Source organism: Vanellus vanellus (genome assembly GCF_965231255.1).
Source record: "Vanellus vanellus genome assembly, chromosome: 3".
NCBI lineage: Eukaryota > Metazoa > Chordata > Aves > Charadriiformes > Charadriidae > Vanellus > Vanellus vanellus.
Window position 1 is genome coordinate 10,015,317 of NC_138907.1, and position 17,136 is coordinate 10,032,452.

At 38.7% G+C, this 17,136-nt stretch overlaps 1 protein-coding gene across 1 annotated transcript in view; it reads left to right on the forward strand.

The window, feature by feature from the left end:
* The window catches only part of PCSK2 (proprotein convertase subtilisin/kexin type 2), a 108,820-nt gene that overhangs the window by 44,963 nt on the left and 46,721 nt on the right, over positions 1-17,136 (forward strand). The window contains exons 3-5 of the mRNA XM_082481437.1: positions 7,214-7,327; positions 8,981-9,089; positions 11,067-11,104. Coding sequence (XP_082337563.1) covers positions 7,214-7,327; positions 8,981-9,089; positions 11,067-11,104 — 261 coding nt within the window. The remainder of the gene's footprint in view (positions 1-7,213; positions 7,328-8,980; positions 9,090-11,066; positions 11,105-17,136) is intronic.

The window sequence follows — 17,136 nt, forward strand, 5'->3', positions numbered from 1 at the left end:
TTGAAATATAAATTACTTTGATTTTTCTGTCATTATATACCATAAAGTGTAATGTCAGTTTCTCTGTGTAGAATGAAAAGCAGTTTTTCATTCCTTTTGGAACTTCTTAAGATTTCAGAAATGCTCCTGCTCACTTGTTGGCTTGTCTAGATAGTGAAAAAATTGGAAATAAGAACAGAGTTCCTGGAATAGCCAGCACCTGTGATAGTGTAGATCCTGATATGGCCCTCATACCGAACTGAGGAGATAGTGTAGGTGTGAAGCAGTTTGCTTATTCTTTGAGATGGTGCACTGCATATCAAGATAATCCAGGGCTTTTTATCTGTTTCAGTCTTTGCCCTTAATAAATTCAATCCTAGAGCAAAAACACTTTGTGAGAGCATGATCCTGTGAAAATTTCTGGTTTACCAAACTGGCGTTTTCCATTGCAGACTATCCATACTCAGCATTCATTTTACATTGCAGCCTGAGAAACTCACATGCATTTCAAAGTAGAAGCTAGAGGAGCACTATTGATTGCTTAGCTGAGCAGGTTGAATATGATCTGCAGCCTCCTCTTACACATTGATTCCTTGTCTCTTTACTCACTGCTTCCTGAATGTCAGTGAACTGTGAGAGGCCTGCTAAATGGACAAAAATATTGATTTCTTTTCCTCTTCTTTTATTTTTGAAAGCTTCTTATTTACCAAGCGCTGAACTACTATCAGGAAAACAAAAGGTCACAAAATAAAGCAGAAGCAAGTCAGTTCTGGCACATTTTTTTTTTTAAAATATGTACTTGGTTGAAACACGAGTTCTTTAAATTGCGTTTCCATCAAGAAAGGTTAATTGTCTGAGTGGAACCTTTGAGTTCAGGCTGTTCACCTTCATATTTTACTATTGTCTGATTGATCTGAACTTCTGGGGCAGTTTCCTAAATGGCGGTACCTCTGGTATTATGACTTTCAGTGATTTTTGTAGAGAAGTTATTGAGCAGCCCCAACACTGCTGGGGTTTGCTGTGCAAGGCAATCAGTAACAGTCATTTGTCAGGGTTTAATGGTGCAGTATTTTGTCCCTGTTTTGTTCTGCTGGGAATGTGACATATGTTAATGCCGTGTCCAGAGAGGGGGGAAAAAAGTTCAAAGAGCACAAGCTGGAGTCCCCAAGAGGGATGACTGGGGACAGCAGAAGTATCCAGAGGCTTTAATATCTGCTGATGGTCGATATAAACTTGGAAAAGTTTGGGCAGGCAAATGGAGCTGGTTAGAGAAAGTGGAAAAATAGAGCTTGTCCGTAACATCTAAGTGTAAGCAAAAAAATCAGCAGGTCCGTGATATCCAATGACACTGTTTCACAGAATCATAGAATCGTTTTGGTTGGAAGGGACCTTTAAGATCATTGAGTCCAACCATCAACCTAACACTGCCAAAACCACCACTAAACCATGTCCCTCAGCACCATGTCTACCCATCTTTTAAATACCTCCAGGGATGGCAACTCCACTGCTTCCCTGGGCAGCCTGCTCCAATGTTTGATAACTCTTTCGGTGAAGAAATTTTCCAACTAGTAACAAAGCAAAAAAGTAACAGCAAGGTAGAGGGATGGCTAAAAACAGTGAAAAATGGACATATTGTACAGTGGACATGACTTTGCCTAGAAATCAAAGCAATTCTTATGCTGTCTATGCTTGTCATTATGAAAATAGCCATTTAAAAATGTACAAAATGAGTGGTACAAGTATTTTGATGGAAAGAAATGCATTTTTACTTGCAAATTGAAAAAAATAATCTTCCTCTGTTCTTTGTTTTGAAATGGCAGGGAAGTTTGTGTTGATAAACTTTAAATTTTTGAAGGACTTGTGCTTTAACAGCTGCTTCATCTTTGCTGTAGTGGCTCTAACTGCATCTACCAAGGAGTGGCAAGATAGCTTGGGGAAAGAGGCCCTGGACAGAAAACTCCCCAGGGATTGATGTATATGGGTAGAAAAGGCACTTGGAGACTCTGTTATGAATAATCCGCCAAAGACACCTACGGTTAACAATGTTGCTATATATGGAGAGATCCGTGAGAACCTTTTGAAAGTTATGAGCTTGCTTGAGAGGAGAAGTTGTCATTTTCTTAATAAATATCAGGTGGGCAGTGACACTTGTGAGCCCTGCTCATTCCTTCTGGGCCTTGAATCAGGCTCATAAAGTTTGAAACCAAGCAGATGGATCCAGCTATGTGAAGACACAAAGGCATCAATTCTCTGAACTGCTTTGACTGGATGGAGCCTACCAGCCTCACCACCCCAGGTTATCAGTTCAGTAGCAGAAATGAACTGCCCCCATTGCCATTTAAAAGTGCTTCAGTTTTGTTTGGTTCATCTGACTGTAGTTACAGTTCAAGTAAGTCTACTTTTTTTTTTTGCTAGTGAGGAGGGTCAGCATTATTCCCTTTATTTTGTAGTGGAGAGTCACACAAAACTTGGTTACTTTGGAGCTTTAACAAAAATGTAGAAGAATGTGAGATGGGCGCTCATCTGCCATCTTCAGAGCTCACCAGCTGTTCCACAGTACAGGTGATGAGTGTGTACTCTGTGAATGGGGTCAGTATTTCTCTAATAGATATACCTCTTTTATGTTACATGGATGGAGTTGATAGTAAAATTAAATGTCTTTGTGTTTACTTAGAAATTAGGGATGAAAAAGACACACTTGCTCATTAACTCTGTACAGGGTTTAGGAGCAGAGGAGTTACTTTTTAAAGGGAGTTATGTGTGCAGGTCACTAGGGCTCACTTGACCTTTTCTGCCTCTGTCTTTTGCCACCGTGTTTCTTTGGATATCAGAAATTAATGATAGCGACAGTCAGGACAGCTTTCCAGTAACTGAAGGTGGTTTATTTGATGATACCTTCATGTACACTGTTCCAAACCACCTTCATTGGAGACTGATCTTCTGTACAATTCATAGGGCCAAAGTCCAACCACCAGCCCGACTTCTTCAAAAATACAGGCTATCAGTTCCCAACTTCTTACTTCACCTTCAGGAACAGACATGTGTTGACCCTTAGGCTTTAGAGAAAAAAGAACCACTGCTTCCTTTATTTGATCATCTCACCGCTATGTGTGGGGGTTTTTTGTTGTTTTTTTTTTTTTTTGTTGGTTTTTTTTTTTTTAAAGAGCCACGCCTACTAGATGTCATCAGTGGGACTGCCTTTTTCCTGTGGAATTTGGCCCGAATTCTTCTGTTCTGAAGTTCTTGGTTCTTGAGGTTGGGGATTGTGTGTACTGTTCCACTTCTGTGCACCCGCTGGTATAATTTAGTAAATCTGTCATTTATGCTCAATATAACAGAGTCATTTAACTGCAGGAGCTCACCAGTACAATTAACCCTGTTCTGTCAAAACGAGGAGCTGATTATCTTGGCATTCACAGGAGCATAGAGCGCAGTTAGAGTGCTGTGGTTTCTGGCCCTCCTGGAGCAGTATTGCAGTCAATTGATTATTTTGTTAATTTGTTCTGCATCAGTATCCTGCTGGTTTATTATCATCCAAGTGACTTTATGCGCCATGCATAAGTACAAGTATAATAAAAATCAATACTTGAACCTTTTTTCCTTCTAAGGATCTTACCATCCATGGGCTACCTTCTTTAATACATGACCCTCATTCTGATTACAACACAGCTAGTAACTTTTACATGATTTAGTCACATGCTAATAAAGTAGATGCTCAGATTTTGCTCTCTACTTAATCCTGTATCCTAACAAAGAAGGAATAAATGAATTAAGAATGAAGTAAACAAAAGGCTGTTATTGCTGATAAACAAGCCTAATTTTGAGACGGTAAAATTAATGCTATTTTAGTAAGAAAATCTCATTCCTTCACTAGGGTCTAGTAAGTAACATACTTCACAGGCTCAAATCATTGAGAGATGCTATTCTCAGAAGCCTGAGTCTTATTAACACTGGTTTTCCTTCAGTTAGAGAAATAAGTATTTAAAAGATGGCATGAGGTTGCGTCGTGTGTTGGGTTGTGGGCTGAATTCCAGGTCTGAACTTTACACAAGTACGTGGGATTATGGCTGTTACAAGATCAGAATGTTTTCCAGTGATGATCTGCTGTTGCACATGCAAAGATGTTCTCTCTCATATGTGGTTTTTGAAACATATTACCTGTGATTTGATACTTAATGCATTTATGTTACTGATGTCACAGGGAGGCCTGCTCTTCTTCAAGAAGAAAACTGTAAGGTAGAAGCAAAATTAGATGTGGACCCTCTCCTGATCTAGACTAGATATAAAAGCACAGGTTTCCAGCTCTGGAAAAGCACCTTTTTTCTAATGCAGATATCCAGTTGGCAAAAAGACTAGGATTCTACCGAGTCGGCTATCTGCAGCCCTAAACAGGGAGTTCTCCACTCAGATAATTGGATTTGCATCATCCTTTTCCAATGATGTTTGTTCTGTTGGGGATTTTTTTCTGGGATATATGGATGTTATCTGATCTTGGGACCATTGTCTTCTGGGCACATTTTCATCAGGAGAAAGGCAAGTTCTTACATCGTGCAGGGTTATAGAAGGCAACTGAATGAAGCAATTTGTAGCTTATGTAAGTGAGAAGCTACCAAGGCCTTACCTAAACCTTTCAATTCATTTCACGACAGAAGTGCCTAATCTTTTATGGTTGTGATTGTATGAGTTACCATCATTACTGAACACAAGGAAAAACCCCTTGTTTCTCTAGTGAAAAAGAGGCCTCAGCATTTCTGAGACTGTTACCTGTCTGGATGGTAACATCCTTGTATGCCTTTTCTCCGTGTGAAATGTGCAGAAAACAGCCTACAGAGTGGTTTTAGTTCAGAGGAGGTTATACCTTCTTGAAAGGTATATTTCGTTGTCTCAAGAAATTATAATATAATATAATACAAAAAAGAAATTCTATTTTACTGTGAAGATGGAACAAATCAGACAAATGAGATGATGCTGAAGAGGGAAACCAGCCTGTGCTATTCCTGCAAATTGCTCCCCCACTTCCTCTGGGTTGTCTTAAAGAAAAGCCAGGGCTCCAAAGCATTGCTTTTTAATTAGTAGGAATCCTTTTTGTACTAAATCCTAATTCAGTGCCTTAATGCAGCGGGTCCTGCAGAGCCAGCAAGCTTGCGTGGGAGCACAAACGCATGAAATCTTTTTCTCTGGCATCCCTCTAAGTGAGGGTTGGCTTCTGTTCGTAATTATTTTCTGTGGTGACAGCTCGGGGTTTGCAGTCGCAAGCAGAGAGGCAGGGGTGGTAACGGGGGAAGGCGTAGTGACAGGTGATTGCTCTGTTGTCTCCATGGCATCACTGAGCCTTATCTTAGAGGTATCAAACAGTGTGCTTACACCTTTCTTTACTCTGTACAGATACCTGGTGCCAGTAAGTACACCTACTATGGGTCCTATTTAATCACTGTCTTCTTTCCAGCTTATTTTGTAATAGGTTTTTTTCTTTCTTTTCAATCTGCTCTGCTTTTAATGAACCTGCAAAAGTAATGGAAACACGTGTATAAATGAAAGCACCTACCAATTCATTTTTTTTTTTCATTTTGTACCTTTAGTTAAGGAGTTAGAATTCATACAAGTACATTTTTAGAAACATTTGAGACTGCCTTTTTGGGGCACCCTGCCCCATCCTGCTCACTATGAATCAGTATTAGGTTTTCAGGCTTATAATGAAGCAATATAGCTGTGAGGAAAATAGCTTTTAGCCTCCATCGGTTAGATCCCAGTTTCATCTCAGCCTTAGGCACCTCACTGAGCACTGTCTTTTGAGGCTCCTGCTTTAATTAATGGAAACAGAAAGACACCTCCAAGAATGACTCAGCTGACCCAAGATCTGATTTAGTCTTTGGATGAATTTCTCTGCTGTTGATTTTGACTGACAGTATATGAGTTACTGCAACACAGCGGTGTAACTCCTGTATACATCTTCTTAATCAGAAATGCCAAAGCCACACAGGCAGAAGTGGTTCTCTGAGTTACTAGATTTATTTAATAACCATGCATTTTTTTTCTTCAAGAAAAGGCCTAAGGAAATGTTACGGGTTTTGCTGCCTTCTTGCTGCAACTCGAGGTGTACTCAGTTCATGGTTTTAAGCATTCCTCTTTGATCAAGAGGGCTAGATTTTTTTTTTTTTTTTTTTTTTTTTTTTTTAAATTAAATGCTGGGACTTATGCTATCTTGGTTTCAAGTGTTAGGCTAAAGAGTACAAAAAGAGTATGGCAAACTTGACAGCACTTCTGCAAGGTTTAGGAATATGTTAGCACGTGTTACAATAACAATTACAACTCTTCATTGATATCCTTTATGAGTGCTCTTTTACATGGGTGCAACTAAGATGCCTTCACAGATATTTCTGTGTCTAACTTTCCTTGTTTTCTACAGTGCTTAGTTAAACATTTTTGTGGATTTGCTATTCATAAAGGAAAGGATCTGTCAAAAACTATGGCTACTTATGTTTCATAACCAATGTTTTCATATTTTACGCTTTAGCCAGTCTGGTCAGTTTAGTGGCTTCTTTGCCATTTTGTTTTTCTTGCCAATGTATTTAGTTATCAATTATTTATTTTAAGGATAATCCCTGGAAGTAGATAGCTCTACAAGATATGTTTTTGAGAACCTCAGGAGTATGATGAAAGCACAGAACCCCAGATATTTTTCTCCCAGCAAATCTCTTTGGCAGGAAAGGCTATCTAATACCCTGAAAATGCCCTGAAGAAAAATCTGAAAAAGTAAAAGTGTGGTTGAGACCTGCATCCTCATTTTATCAAACACCTGCAGCTTGGAACAGTGTCATATTGGGAATTAGTTAAATAATTTTAGCTTCTAATAACAACAATGTTTTGATATTGGTGGCTATAAAAAAAAGAAAAATACAGCAAGAAGATTCATGACACTAATGATACATGAATAGAGGCTCTTTCTTATACAAATTCTCAGGTATCTAAAACATGTTTAAGCTGTAGCTTTTCTCCAGATGGGACACTTCTGAGTGTCTCTTCCACATGTAGCCATCGTAGTAGTCCTTGAGCTTTCTATGTTTTTGCAAATTTGGACTGAAATTAGCCACAGGTTTAGAAGTTGCAAATGAATTACACAGACACAAATAACGTGATTTCATAATCTTTATCTGTCATGAAAACAAGGCTAAAAAAATCTTAGTATCCGCAGTTAAGAATGTTGAGCTAAAGATACAAAAATTAACCTTTCCAGGTAAAGAAAGCTGTGCAACAGGAAGGCTTCAGCAGAAGGAAGCGAGGATATAGAGACATCAATGACATCGACATCAACATGAATGATCCTTTATTTACGAAGCAATGGTACCTAGTAAGTTTTGAAAGAAAATCACAGTAATCATAACTAAATAATTGGCATTCATCCATTCTGTGCTATTGCAATGTTTTGCAAGAGTTCTTTCCAAATATATCGCAAGAACTTGGGAATAGATCCAAGGCTCTGTCCTGTTGTTTTTAACTGTACCTTTTTTATGCTGGGAAGACCTAGCACATTTCAAGAGCTAAATTTCATTTTCAGTCAACGGAAAGATCCTTAGAAGGCTTGAAAGAGAATGTATTGGTGTCCTGTGGGCATTCCTGGTGTGCTGATGTGACCCCTAAAACTGCATATGAATCATGTCTTTGAGCTGTTGCCAGGTAAAATATTGTTATAGAATTATAACAAAAAAATCTAGTGTATTGGCTAGAAAAAGTTGAGGTTTTTCTTTTCTTATGGAAATTTGCATATTAATTTATTTTCTTCTGTCAAAAGCAGAACAGTTGAAAACTGATGAATTTTTGGCTTAAGCTAGTGTCAAAAGAAATTAATATTTTGCTAAATCGTTTCATTGTTAACGTATCATATTTTATGAGAAGTCTTTAGTCATAAAAGAAAAATTAAATTTTTACCTAAAGGTGGCCAAGATGATATTTTTCTATTTAAAAATTTGATAAAGTAATTTTGGTCAGTTTTAATGTTGTGATCTATTTATGATGAAATAGTAAATGCAGTACTGCCTTATTCACTTACGAAGGGTGTTTCTCATTTTGTTTCCTTTTAATCCATTACTTACGTTTTATGAATCCATACAATGTGGCTTTTTTTTTCCTAAGGTGAGTTTTCAGACAAATGAGGGCACATTAGCATGGATGGGACTTCATCCTTTATGAAGTGATAAACTAAAGTGTGGATTAATTCACTTCTCTGTGGTACTTCAATTAAAATGTTGCAGTGGTAAAAATAACAACAAAAAAAAAAGGTTAGTTTTTAGATTTTAAAGTACAGTAAAATGTGTTTTGAAATGAGATCTGTCTGACACAAAATTGAAAACTTTTGCATCTGGAACAGCAAAAGCCATATTATTTTTCCCACAGAACTTGAGAAATTTGCATATGAGGTTGATGAATATGAGTAATGCCTGAAGATACAGGGGATTGCCCATACTGCAGAGTCATAGAATCACACACACAAGGTTGGAAAGGACCCTTGAAGTTCATCTAGTGAACCTTCCTGCTTAAAGCAGGGCTAACTTGGTTATCAAAGAAGTAATTTCTGGTACTAAACCCAGTGGACAGAAATGTCAGTAGATCTCTGCTTTCAAGAAAAAAGCATTTCCTGCTCATTAAAAAAGTCTTCTGTAAAATCCATTGGTCTGACTTTTGTCTGGATTGACCCACTGCCCTTATGTGCTTAAGTAGAAAAGTTCTTTTCTGGATCCAAAAGATTGTGTTTAATCAAATCTTGTAAACCCTCAAAAAAAGTGATTTTTATCCAGGGTTGGTTTGGTTTGGTTTTGTTTTGTTTTTCATTTTACCACTGCATTATTGCAGTAGATATGATTACATACAGATGTGTATTCCAAAGCGAATGGGATATATTTTCCATACCAAAGATACATGCAAACATATAAAGCAAAATTCAGTGGCTGTGGAAATGTGTCTATCAAGTAAAAAAACCTATTCTTCTTTTTCACTGATGTATTAGATTAACACTGGTCAAGCAGATGGGACTCCTGGACTTGACCTTAATGTAGCTGAAGCATGGGAGCTGGGATACACAGGGAAGGGAGTTACCATAGGAATTATGGATGATGGTAAGTGAAGACTGCATGCTACTTTAGTATTTTTAAGTAGCTTTTTCCATGTAATCCAAGTAAAAAAAAAAAAAAAAGATTAAAAAGTAATAATGGATTGCTTATAGCACTGAGACTACTAACCTCCATAAAGACTTTGAGATCTGCAGGGAAAATACATTATAAAGTCTTCACTAGGGATACTGAAACGTGGATATCCAAGCATTAAGAGTAGTTTGTAATTATCACTCAGATATCTTCCAGGGCACACTGTAATGGCCATTAAGCCAAAGGAAAGACTCCCCTTGTCTTCCGTAGGCACTGACTGAGGGATGTAATTGCTGTGCAAAAAGTACTTAAGAAAATGTTTTCTGGGTTACATTATTCTCAAAGTCATACTTGACAGCTGAAATAATTAAACACTTTCATGCTGAATATCAATAAAGATCTGCATATTAAATACATTACTAATTTGAGGCTAAATTCAGGGAAGATGAAGATAAAAGGTACAGTTGAAGTCACAGGTGTTCTACCCATGGGTTCCTTGCTGAAGTAAACGAATTCTGTGCAGTCTCTCAGGACTTTCCTTTGGGCTAAATTTTGAATGTTTTCCTTTTGTGGTGATTGACTAATACTAAAAATAAATAAAATGTCTGGATCTACATATGTTTTCTAGGGTCAACTGAGATCTGTCCTTACTTATTTCGGTTCCTCATCTGCTTACTCCTAAGACGAGTTTTTTGTGGAAGAACATAGACTCAGACATCTGTATGTTGATGTCATGAGAAATCACAATTTCACTGAACTCACAGAGGCGGGACTTAGCTTTCAGAGTAGCTAGGCATGACTGTGATGGGGATGACGACAAACTTTTTTGACCTGAAGCTCAAATAAGCTGTTGGCCCATCAGATAGAGCTTTTAGAGGCAGGGGTAATTTGCCTTATATTCACTTCCAGTAACTCTGGAAGAGAGAACCTCAATAACATGATTCTTCATTGAGTCTTCTGTTGTTTGTCTGCCATTTGCATCAATAAGGCTCTCCACAGGTGCGAGAGTCTCTTCATGCAAATCTAGTGCTAAGGGCCCTACATAATGGGAGGTAATTGTGTCATCAGAATAACCGCTATAATGCGACATTCTCCTTGCAGTTAAAATTTAGCATGTAACAGTGTGGTGGTTTGAGACACAGGGCAGAATAATGATCAAAATGTAACACAATTGGTGGCTGTTTCTTTATATCTTAACTGGATATGTAATAGGTCAGCTTATCCCATCTGAGCATAGATCTGCTGCTTCTGTTACACCATCCACTGGAATTTGTGTATTTGCCATATGTGGAAAGATTTGGTGCATTAGAATGAGTATATTCCACACCGTTGCCCTCTTACCATCTTTAGCACAGTAGCAAGGTGCAGAGTCTGTGCTCGGATATTTGTTAAAATGGTCTCATCCAATGTTAAAAGTTCTCTTTCGTACACATAATCCAAAGCGTTTGCCTTAGTGATCTCCCCAAGTCTTGTTTAGTTAATTTTCTGTCTACTTAGTTTACAATTTTGGGTAGTTAAAAATACTCTTTTTTATATCCCGTAGTGATCCAGAGCTTACTGATCTTGTTAGTTTTGGGATGCTTTGATATCATAGAACTTGTATAAAGACAAATTGTGATTTAAACTAATCTTAATAAGTAAATATGATCTAATCTACAAAACAGGTCAATACATTTTGTTACTGAGCTCACCTTTTCAATTGGCACATGGATTTTGACAGAAACGATTGAAAACTAGCTGAGACTGCATCAGAAATGGTACAGCAGTTTAAAAGTCCACACTTTAAAAACTGGAATTTAATTTCAATCAGTTGCCTTATTCACCATGATCATTCTCCTGTGGCAGTAAAGGAATCTTTTTTTTTTTTTTTTTTTTTGTTCTGTGATCATTAGAAAATCTTTTTTGAAACTCTTAACCTTTGGTTTCTGTTCTGTCATTATCTTATTGCAGGAATTGATTATCTGCATCCTGATCTTGCATCAAATTATGTAAGTACATGTTGACCTTTTCTGTAAAATGTGGATTTTCTTATTGTTATAGTCCTTCTACTACAAAATTTTAAATAATGAGTGGAACGAGTACAGCTGAACTGCTGATCTTAGAGATGATACGTTTCATGTTGAAAGAAGCAGACTGAAAATGGGACTGCCTGTGCAAGGAATAGAAAGGTGACAAGGCTCTTTGTGGAGGAATGACAGCACTGCCTCACGTTAAATAAGCTGCAGCTTGCAATATTGGATTTAGGACAGAAATGAGTAACCTGGGAATTGGTTCTAAATCCTGCTATTAAGATGCAGAATGCATCTGTCACTTGGAGGGCCATGGTGCTGTGGGCTGTGGCAAGGCATGCATTAGCCTTTGAAACCTCCAGGAACAGCTTAATTCCTTTATAACAGGTGATTTGATCCAGTGCTTCAAAGCATGTGCAGCGCAGATTGTGTATTCTCAGCACGCGCTGTGTCAATTGATTCTTTCTCAAACCTATCTCAGGCTTACCTTCAGACCTGAGGCTTTTTATCTTTCTTAATTCTTCCAGGCTCTCCCCAACCCCCTGTTGACACTAGGACTCCTATCTCCAGGTGTCTGCAAGGGTTCCCAGCACTCACAGACTCAAGGTTGCCTTCGCAGTGCGCTGCCCTTACGCTGTGCTTGTGGCACTCCATTGGGCAGTGGGGGTCAGGAAGCTGTGGCTCTTTGCTGGTGGGCGTTGCAGTGTCTCTGCTTTAGGTCTTGCTATTCTCCTGCAGTCAGTGGCTTTCTTAGGGAAACCCAGGCTTCTTCAGCTGAGCAATGGTGGTTTAGCTTGCAATTAAATGAAAAGAACAACAACTGGAAATTTTGGTAAAAACATGATCTGAGAAAAGGGTAAGACAATTATTTTTGTGTTTTCAGTTTTGAAAATAATAACATGGGATGAAAACCTATTTGTTGTAGCAAGTAGCAAAACACCTTTGGCGGAGAATAAATGGATATAGAAGGCGTTGACTGTGGATAAGGAACTTGGGAAATAGCTGACCACAGTGGTAATGTGCAGGATAGCCAGTTTCACTCCTTAGGAACTCGCTTAATAACTTGATAGCAGCTAATTAAACCCTGTGCCCTAACTGCAAAATTCTCATCCAAGAGGAATAACTCAGTAGGATGTTTCCGTAAAGAAAAATAGCCTTTTTCTCTGAAGGAATTGTGCTCTGTATATATGTTTTAGCTGATGATCTTGGGACAGCATGTGCTCTTTACACGCTTTTCAACAGCAGGCATGGACAAAGTATGTGGGAATATTCTGGTTCTAAAAACCGTGTTTCAAATAGACAAGCAAAAAGTCTGTACAACATAGTTGATACAGTGTCAAATTGGAACAGTTCGGTTGTTAACAGTGAACCTAGGATCATGCCCAGAGAGCAAAAATAGATTTCTCAGTAATACAGTGTTTTCTCTTTTAATTCTAAAAATACTTTCTCTTTTATGGATAAATATTTGTTGGGCTTAGCAGAAACGTATTGTTTTTAGAGTGGCAATAATGCATTTTCTAGAAATTAATGGAAAGTGACATAGAGAATGACAGTGCACAGACATGATGCTAGAAGTCAGCAAATAGTGGAGCTGGAGAGAGATCTGAGAGCTCAGAAAAGAAATAGTGGGATGAAACTGTAGACAAAAAGCTGTCTGGGAATGCAGAAACCAAATCTTTAATGGCAGCCATGAAAGACTTGTGCAGAGACTGATCTTGAGATGTCAGTCTGAAAATGTCTGTGCAGAAATGACTTTGTCCAAGCAAGGAGTGGTCCAGTAGTGGAGCAATGACCAGGCCGAGGGACAAAAGAAGATTGTCCAGCCAATGCAAAATGTAGAGTTAGGCCTGACGTGTGCAGGGCGGATCAATAGCCAGACACAGGGGAGAAAAGACTGAGGAATGAGTGGTTGGGGAGACCATTAAAGGAGCAGCAGAAACCTTATTTGAAAGGAGATACCACCCCAATCCTTTTAACACAGAAATACAAAAATATGAGCTATCACATGAAATCTGTGGTTCTAGGCTGTCACAGCACTGGAAAAAATAAAAGGAAAAAAAAAAAAAGCTTGAATTTGTATAGTTCATCTCTTTTGCCTAAGGTTCACTTTTAATTCTGTGCTGAATATCTAGAGGGCAAAGCAAGGAAACGTGATGAGAAATTGCCATGTTACATGCAAGGTAACCAGTAAAAAGGTAAACTTGGTAACCAGGAAGAGGCGCTGGCACCTCCTCACACAGAGCTGGCTGCAGTTGCTGTCCGTGAGAGACGGCTGGCTGAAGGGCAAGGTTGACTCCTGCTCCTGCTGCTAAAATCTGCCGTCTCCTCCCTTGCCCAAGTATAGCGCAGCGGTTGCAGAGCTTGGTTCACCTGCACTTTGCCTCTCCTGCTCTCGCTGCATAGCTGCACAGGCCTCCTTGAGTCCTTGGAGATCCTGCTCTGACAGCATCTGCTGTGTCTTGGAGTCCACGGGGGCCTTTTTTCCCAGTAGGTAGTAATTTGGGCATGAACTAAAAACAAGGACTTAAACTCAGCTGAAGGAAAGATCAATTTAGACCTAAAACCACAATGAAACAAGTCTCTTAGGAATGAGTTGTTAACTCGCTTTGGGCTGGCAGAGCAAGTGCAGTCACCCTTGTACAGTTCCAATACCACACATTTGGTGTTTCGTGACATTTGTACTTTGGGGCAGCTTTCTCTTAAGTTATATTGTTTATTTTTAGGAAATTAAAAGCCTACCGCTTATGTTTCTCAAGTGTGTAAATGCCTGCATACCCTGGCAATGTCTGTACATCTTGCTTGGAAAATTGGGAGCAATTAGAAAGTCTCTCAAAGGTGGTGGTGTTGGCACTTGAGCATTTCAAGTGTAAAAACTTGGCATTGTTTTACTCATTTTAATTTGGCTTTTATGTTTTTGACTTGCTGGTTTTTTTGCTCGAATAGTTTAATGGGCTTAGCAATCAGACAAAAAGGGGGGGTCAGGGAAGAAAAAGCTTTCAAAAGAAAAAAAGAATTTGTATTTTCTCCTAAAAATTGCTGAACTATGACCTATCATATGGAGTGCACTTCTATCCATATTTTTCTTTGTAGTTTCTGAGCTTTACTGCTTGAATCATCCATTTCTCTTTTTAATGCATTTTATGTACATGGAAAGGAGTGTGCTTGCTCGCAGTCTGGATGGATTGCTCTCCCAGCACCCTCTCCCAGCTTGCTGCAGTATAGCTACTTGCTTTTCTGGGATCAGGGGGTTATGGCAAAGCTGGAATTTTCCATTCTGCACCGTGAATGCAGAGAGACTCATTGTCAAAAGATCGATATTTTCTTCCAAGCCTTGGAAACCCTGCAGAGGTTCAACCTTCAGGAAATTATTTTTTTCCCCACAAAGAGAACCCTTCATTATGAACTGATAATTAAAAAGCTGAACCCAATGTACTCCATGGTTTTCTTTCAACTCAGACTATACATACAAAGCTAGCAATTTTCAGGACTGATTTCTCCAAGATACAGCATCAGAGCGAGAAAGAAAACTGAAGTAACAAGGTCTGCATATTAGATATGTCTAATAAAAGAGGAGAATAGCAGCTGGGGTGGGGGGTGTACATTATGAATTTCAGTACATTGTTTTAAAGAAAAAACTAAGAGAGCAAATGGAGATTTGTTGTGCTTTGAACAGAAACATAAGCTGATCTCTCTCTCGTATCAGTTTATATTGCAGTACATTTATACTTGGCCGATGTCTGCTGATGAAGGTCAGTGTAGCTGCATTATCCCATTTACAGCAGCAGGGAGCTGATCATCTCATGTAAGTGGGTTTGTCCCTGATTAGCAGTAGTGAGGAAAATCGGACTCCCACCAAGAGACGCGGGCCAGGAGTAAAAAATTGATGGTTTCAGTGTCTGAGCTCTGCCTGAAGCTGAAAGCTTGTTTAAAAAAAACTGGGGATGGAGAGAGAACACGACAAACATTTACTGTGAGTAGGTAACTTTTTAAAAAAGTATTCATACTTGTAAAATGAGAATCATGCAGCAAATCTTAGTACTAATAATAGATAATAATATAACATTCAGATGAGAGAGAAGATTTTGAAATTTGTGGAATTACACGTGTAAAATGTGCACAAACTGCGCAGTCATCCTAGCAACACTTCATTGCTGTCCTTCCCCTAATTTTTCTTCTCTGTAACATGTATCTTTATGGTACAACCTTATATTCCATCTTCTGAGGTCCTTACCAGCTGCCACTCAAGCTGTACACCGGAAAAGATTTGCTGAGCAAAAAAGGCCATATGTAAAGAATGAGGGAAGACTTTCTGGAGTTATCCCAGGGTTAACTGAAGTTTTCTGTCACCTAACATTTCTTATTGAAATGAGAACAGCAGGTGGTCCTACCTGTCTTCTCTTTCCACTTTGGTGACATCTCCAAACACAAAGCAGTCTCTCTCTCACAACTTTTGGTAACTTGTCACCAGCTAATATAACAGCTCCCCTGGCCTTGCTGGGAGGCAAGCAGAAGCATATTTTTGGACTAATTATCACATAACCAGTGAAGCAGGGAAATGTTCTACTTCTGTTATGAGCTGCAATTTCCATTGTTTGCTAGAGGAGCAAAAATATCATTGAATAATCTTTACAGCTACGAAAGAAATAAGAAATAATACAGGCAATAAATTATACACTGCAATACATGCAGTGAAGCTTAGCAACAGCATAAACAATCTTTCTTTCAGAAAGTCTGTTTCCTTCATTAGCATGAATTTCCAAGTATGCCTTGGCCTCCCTGCACGCTACCGAAAGGGCTGGCAAATTGTTCTGGAGGCCATGAGCCTGATCTCAGTGATGTACCAGTATAAATCATTAGTATCTCCACTAAAATCACTGGAGCCTAGTTGTGGGGTTTTCTAAGTTGACAAAGCTCTAATGACATCTATTGAACCATGCTGCTTTGACCCCGATGATCTGCCCTGCAGAAATCCCAGCTGATGTAATTGTCAGAGTCGAACAGAGTTCACCTATAACTGGTGACGAGAAAAACGTTACCCTTCCAAGACAGAAATTTGTTGGAAACCCTCTGAAGACCTTGAAAAGCTCCCAGTGTCTCTGTGCTGTCATCAGTATCATCCCAGGGGATCCACAGGGAACGTAAAGCCAAACCATAGCAGGGTCAGGTTCATCCTTGCCTGGCATCACAAATAATTTCAGTTTGCTTTATGAGATCCGATTCCTACAGCATGATTTTCAGAAGAACCTGAGACAGTTACACTGCCATTGCCTACTGCGTTTCAAAGGGTTATTGAGCATACGCACTAGACACTTAATGTCAATAAAGCTTTACTGCTAATACATCAAATGTATTTTATGGGCAAACTCTGCATGCTGGCCATTGATGCTAGTACCTATTTTTAATTGCAAAGTTGAAATAACACGTACGTTATCAAAAAATAAGGGACAGGATAAACTGTTTCAGATGTTTCAACACTAATTGGATTTTAGATTGTTTGGGTTCATTTGGTTTTTTTGGTGTTGACTTGGGGTTGGGTTTTTTGCTAATATGTTTTCTAAAATAAACACTAGCATAACAATTAAAAATTATCAACCAAAAACTGAGATAAATTCACAAACATCCTTCTCCTAACACTGAAAATCTAGTAAGCATGCTGTTTGATGGATGCTGTTAAAGTAGATTGTGGCAGAAATTTCATCAAGAAGTTGTTGAGACAAAATGAAACCTCTTTTGAAGCCTCTTTTTTTTTTTTTTTTTTTTTTTTTTTTTTTCTGCCAGGATAGAAGGCTGGATCAAGTGTTTAAATGCCAGGCTGACTGATGCCTTAGCAACCGAGACTGATGGCCTTCTGTTGGGCTGTTTATGCTGCTTAGGAGGCTGGTTTTAGCATTTAGAAAATGTTTTCTCAGGGCATGCAAAAAAATGAAGTTTCCTCAGCATAAATTAGGAGTAACTGGGAAGAGAACAAAGGTCTCTGTTTCAGACTTGCCTCTTTTTTTTTTTTTTCCCTG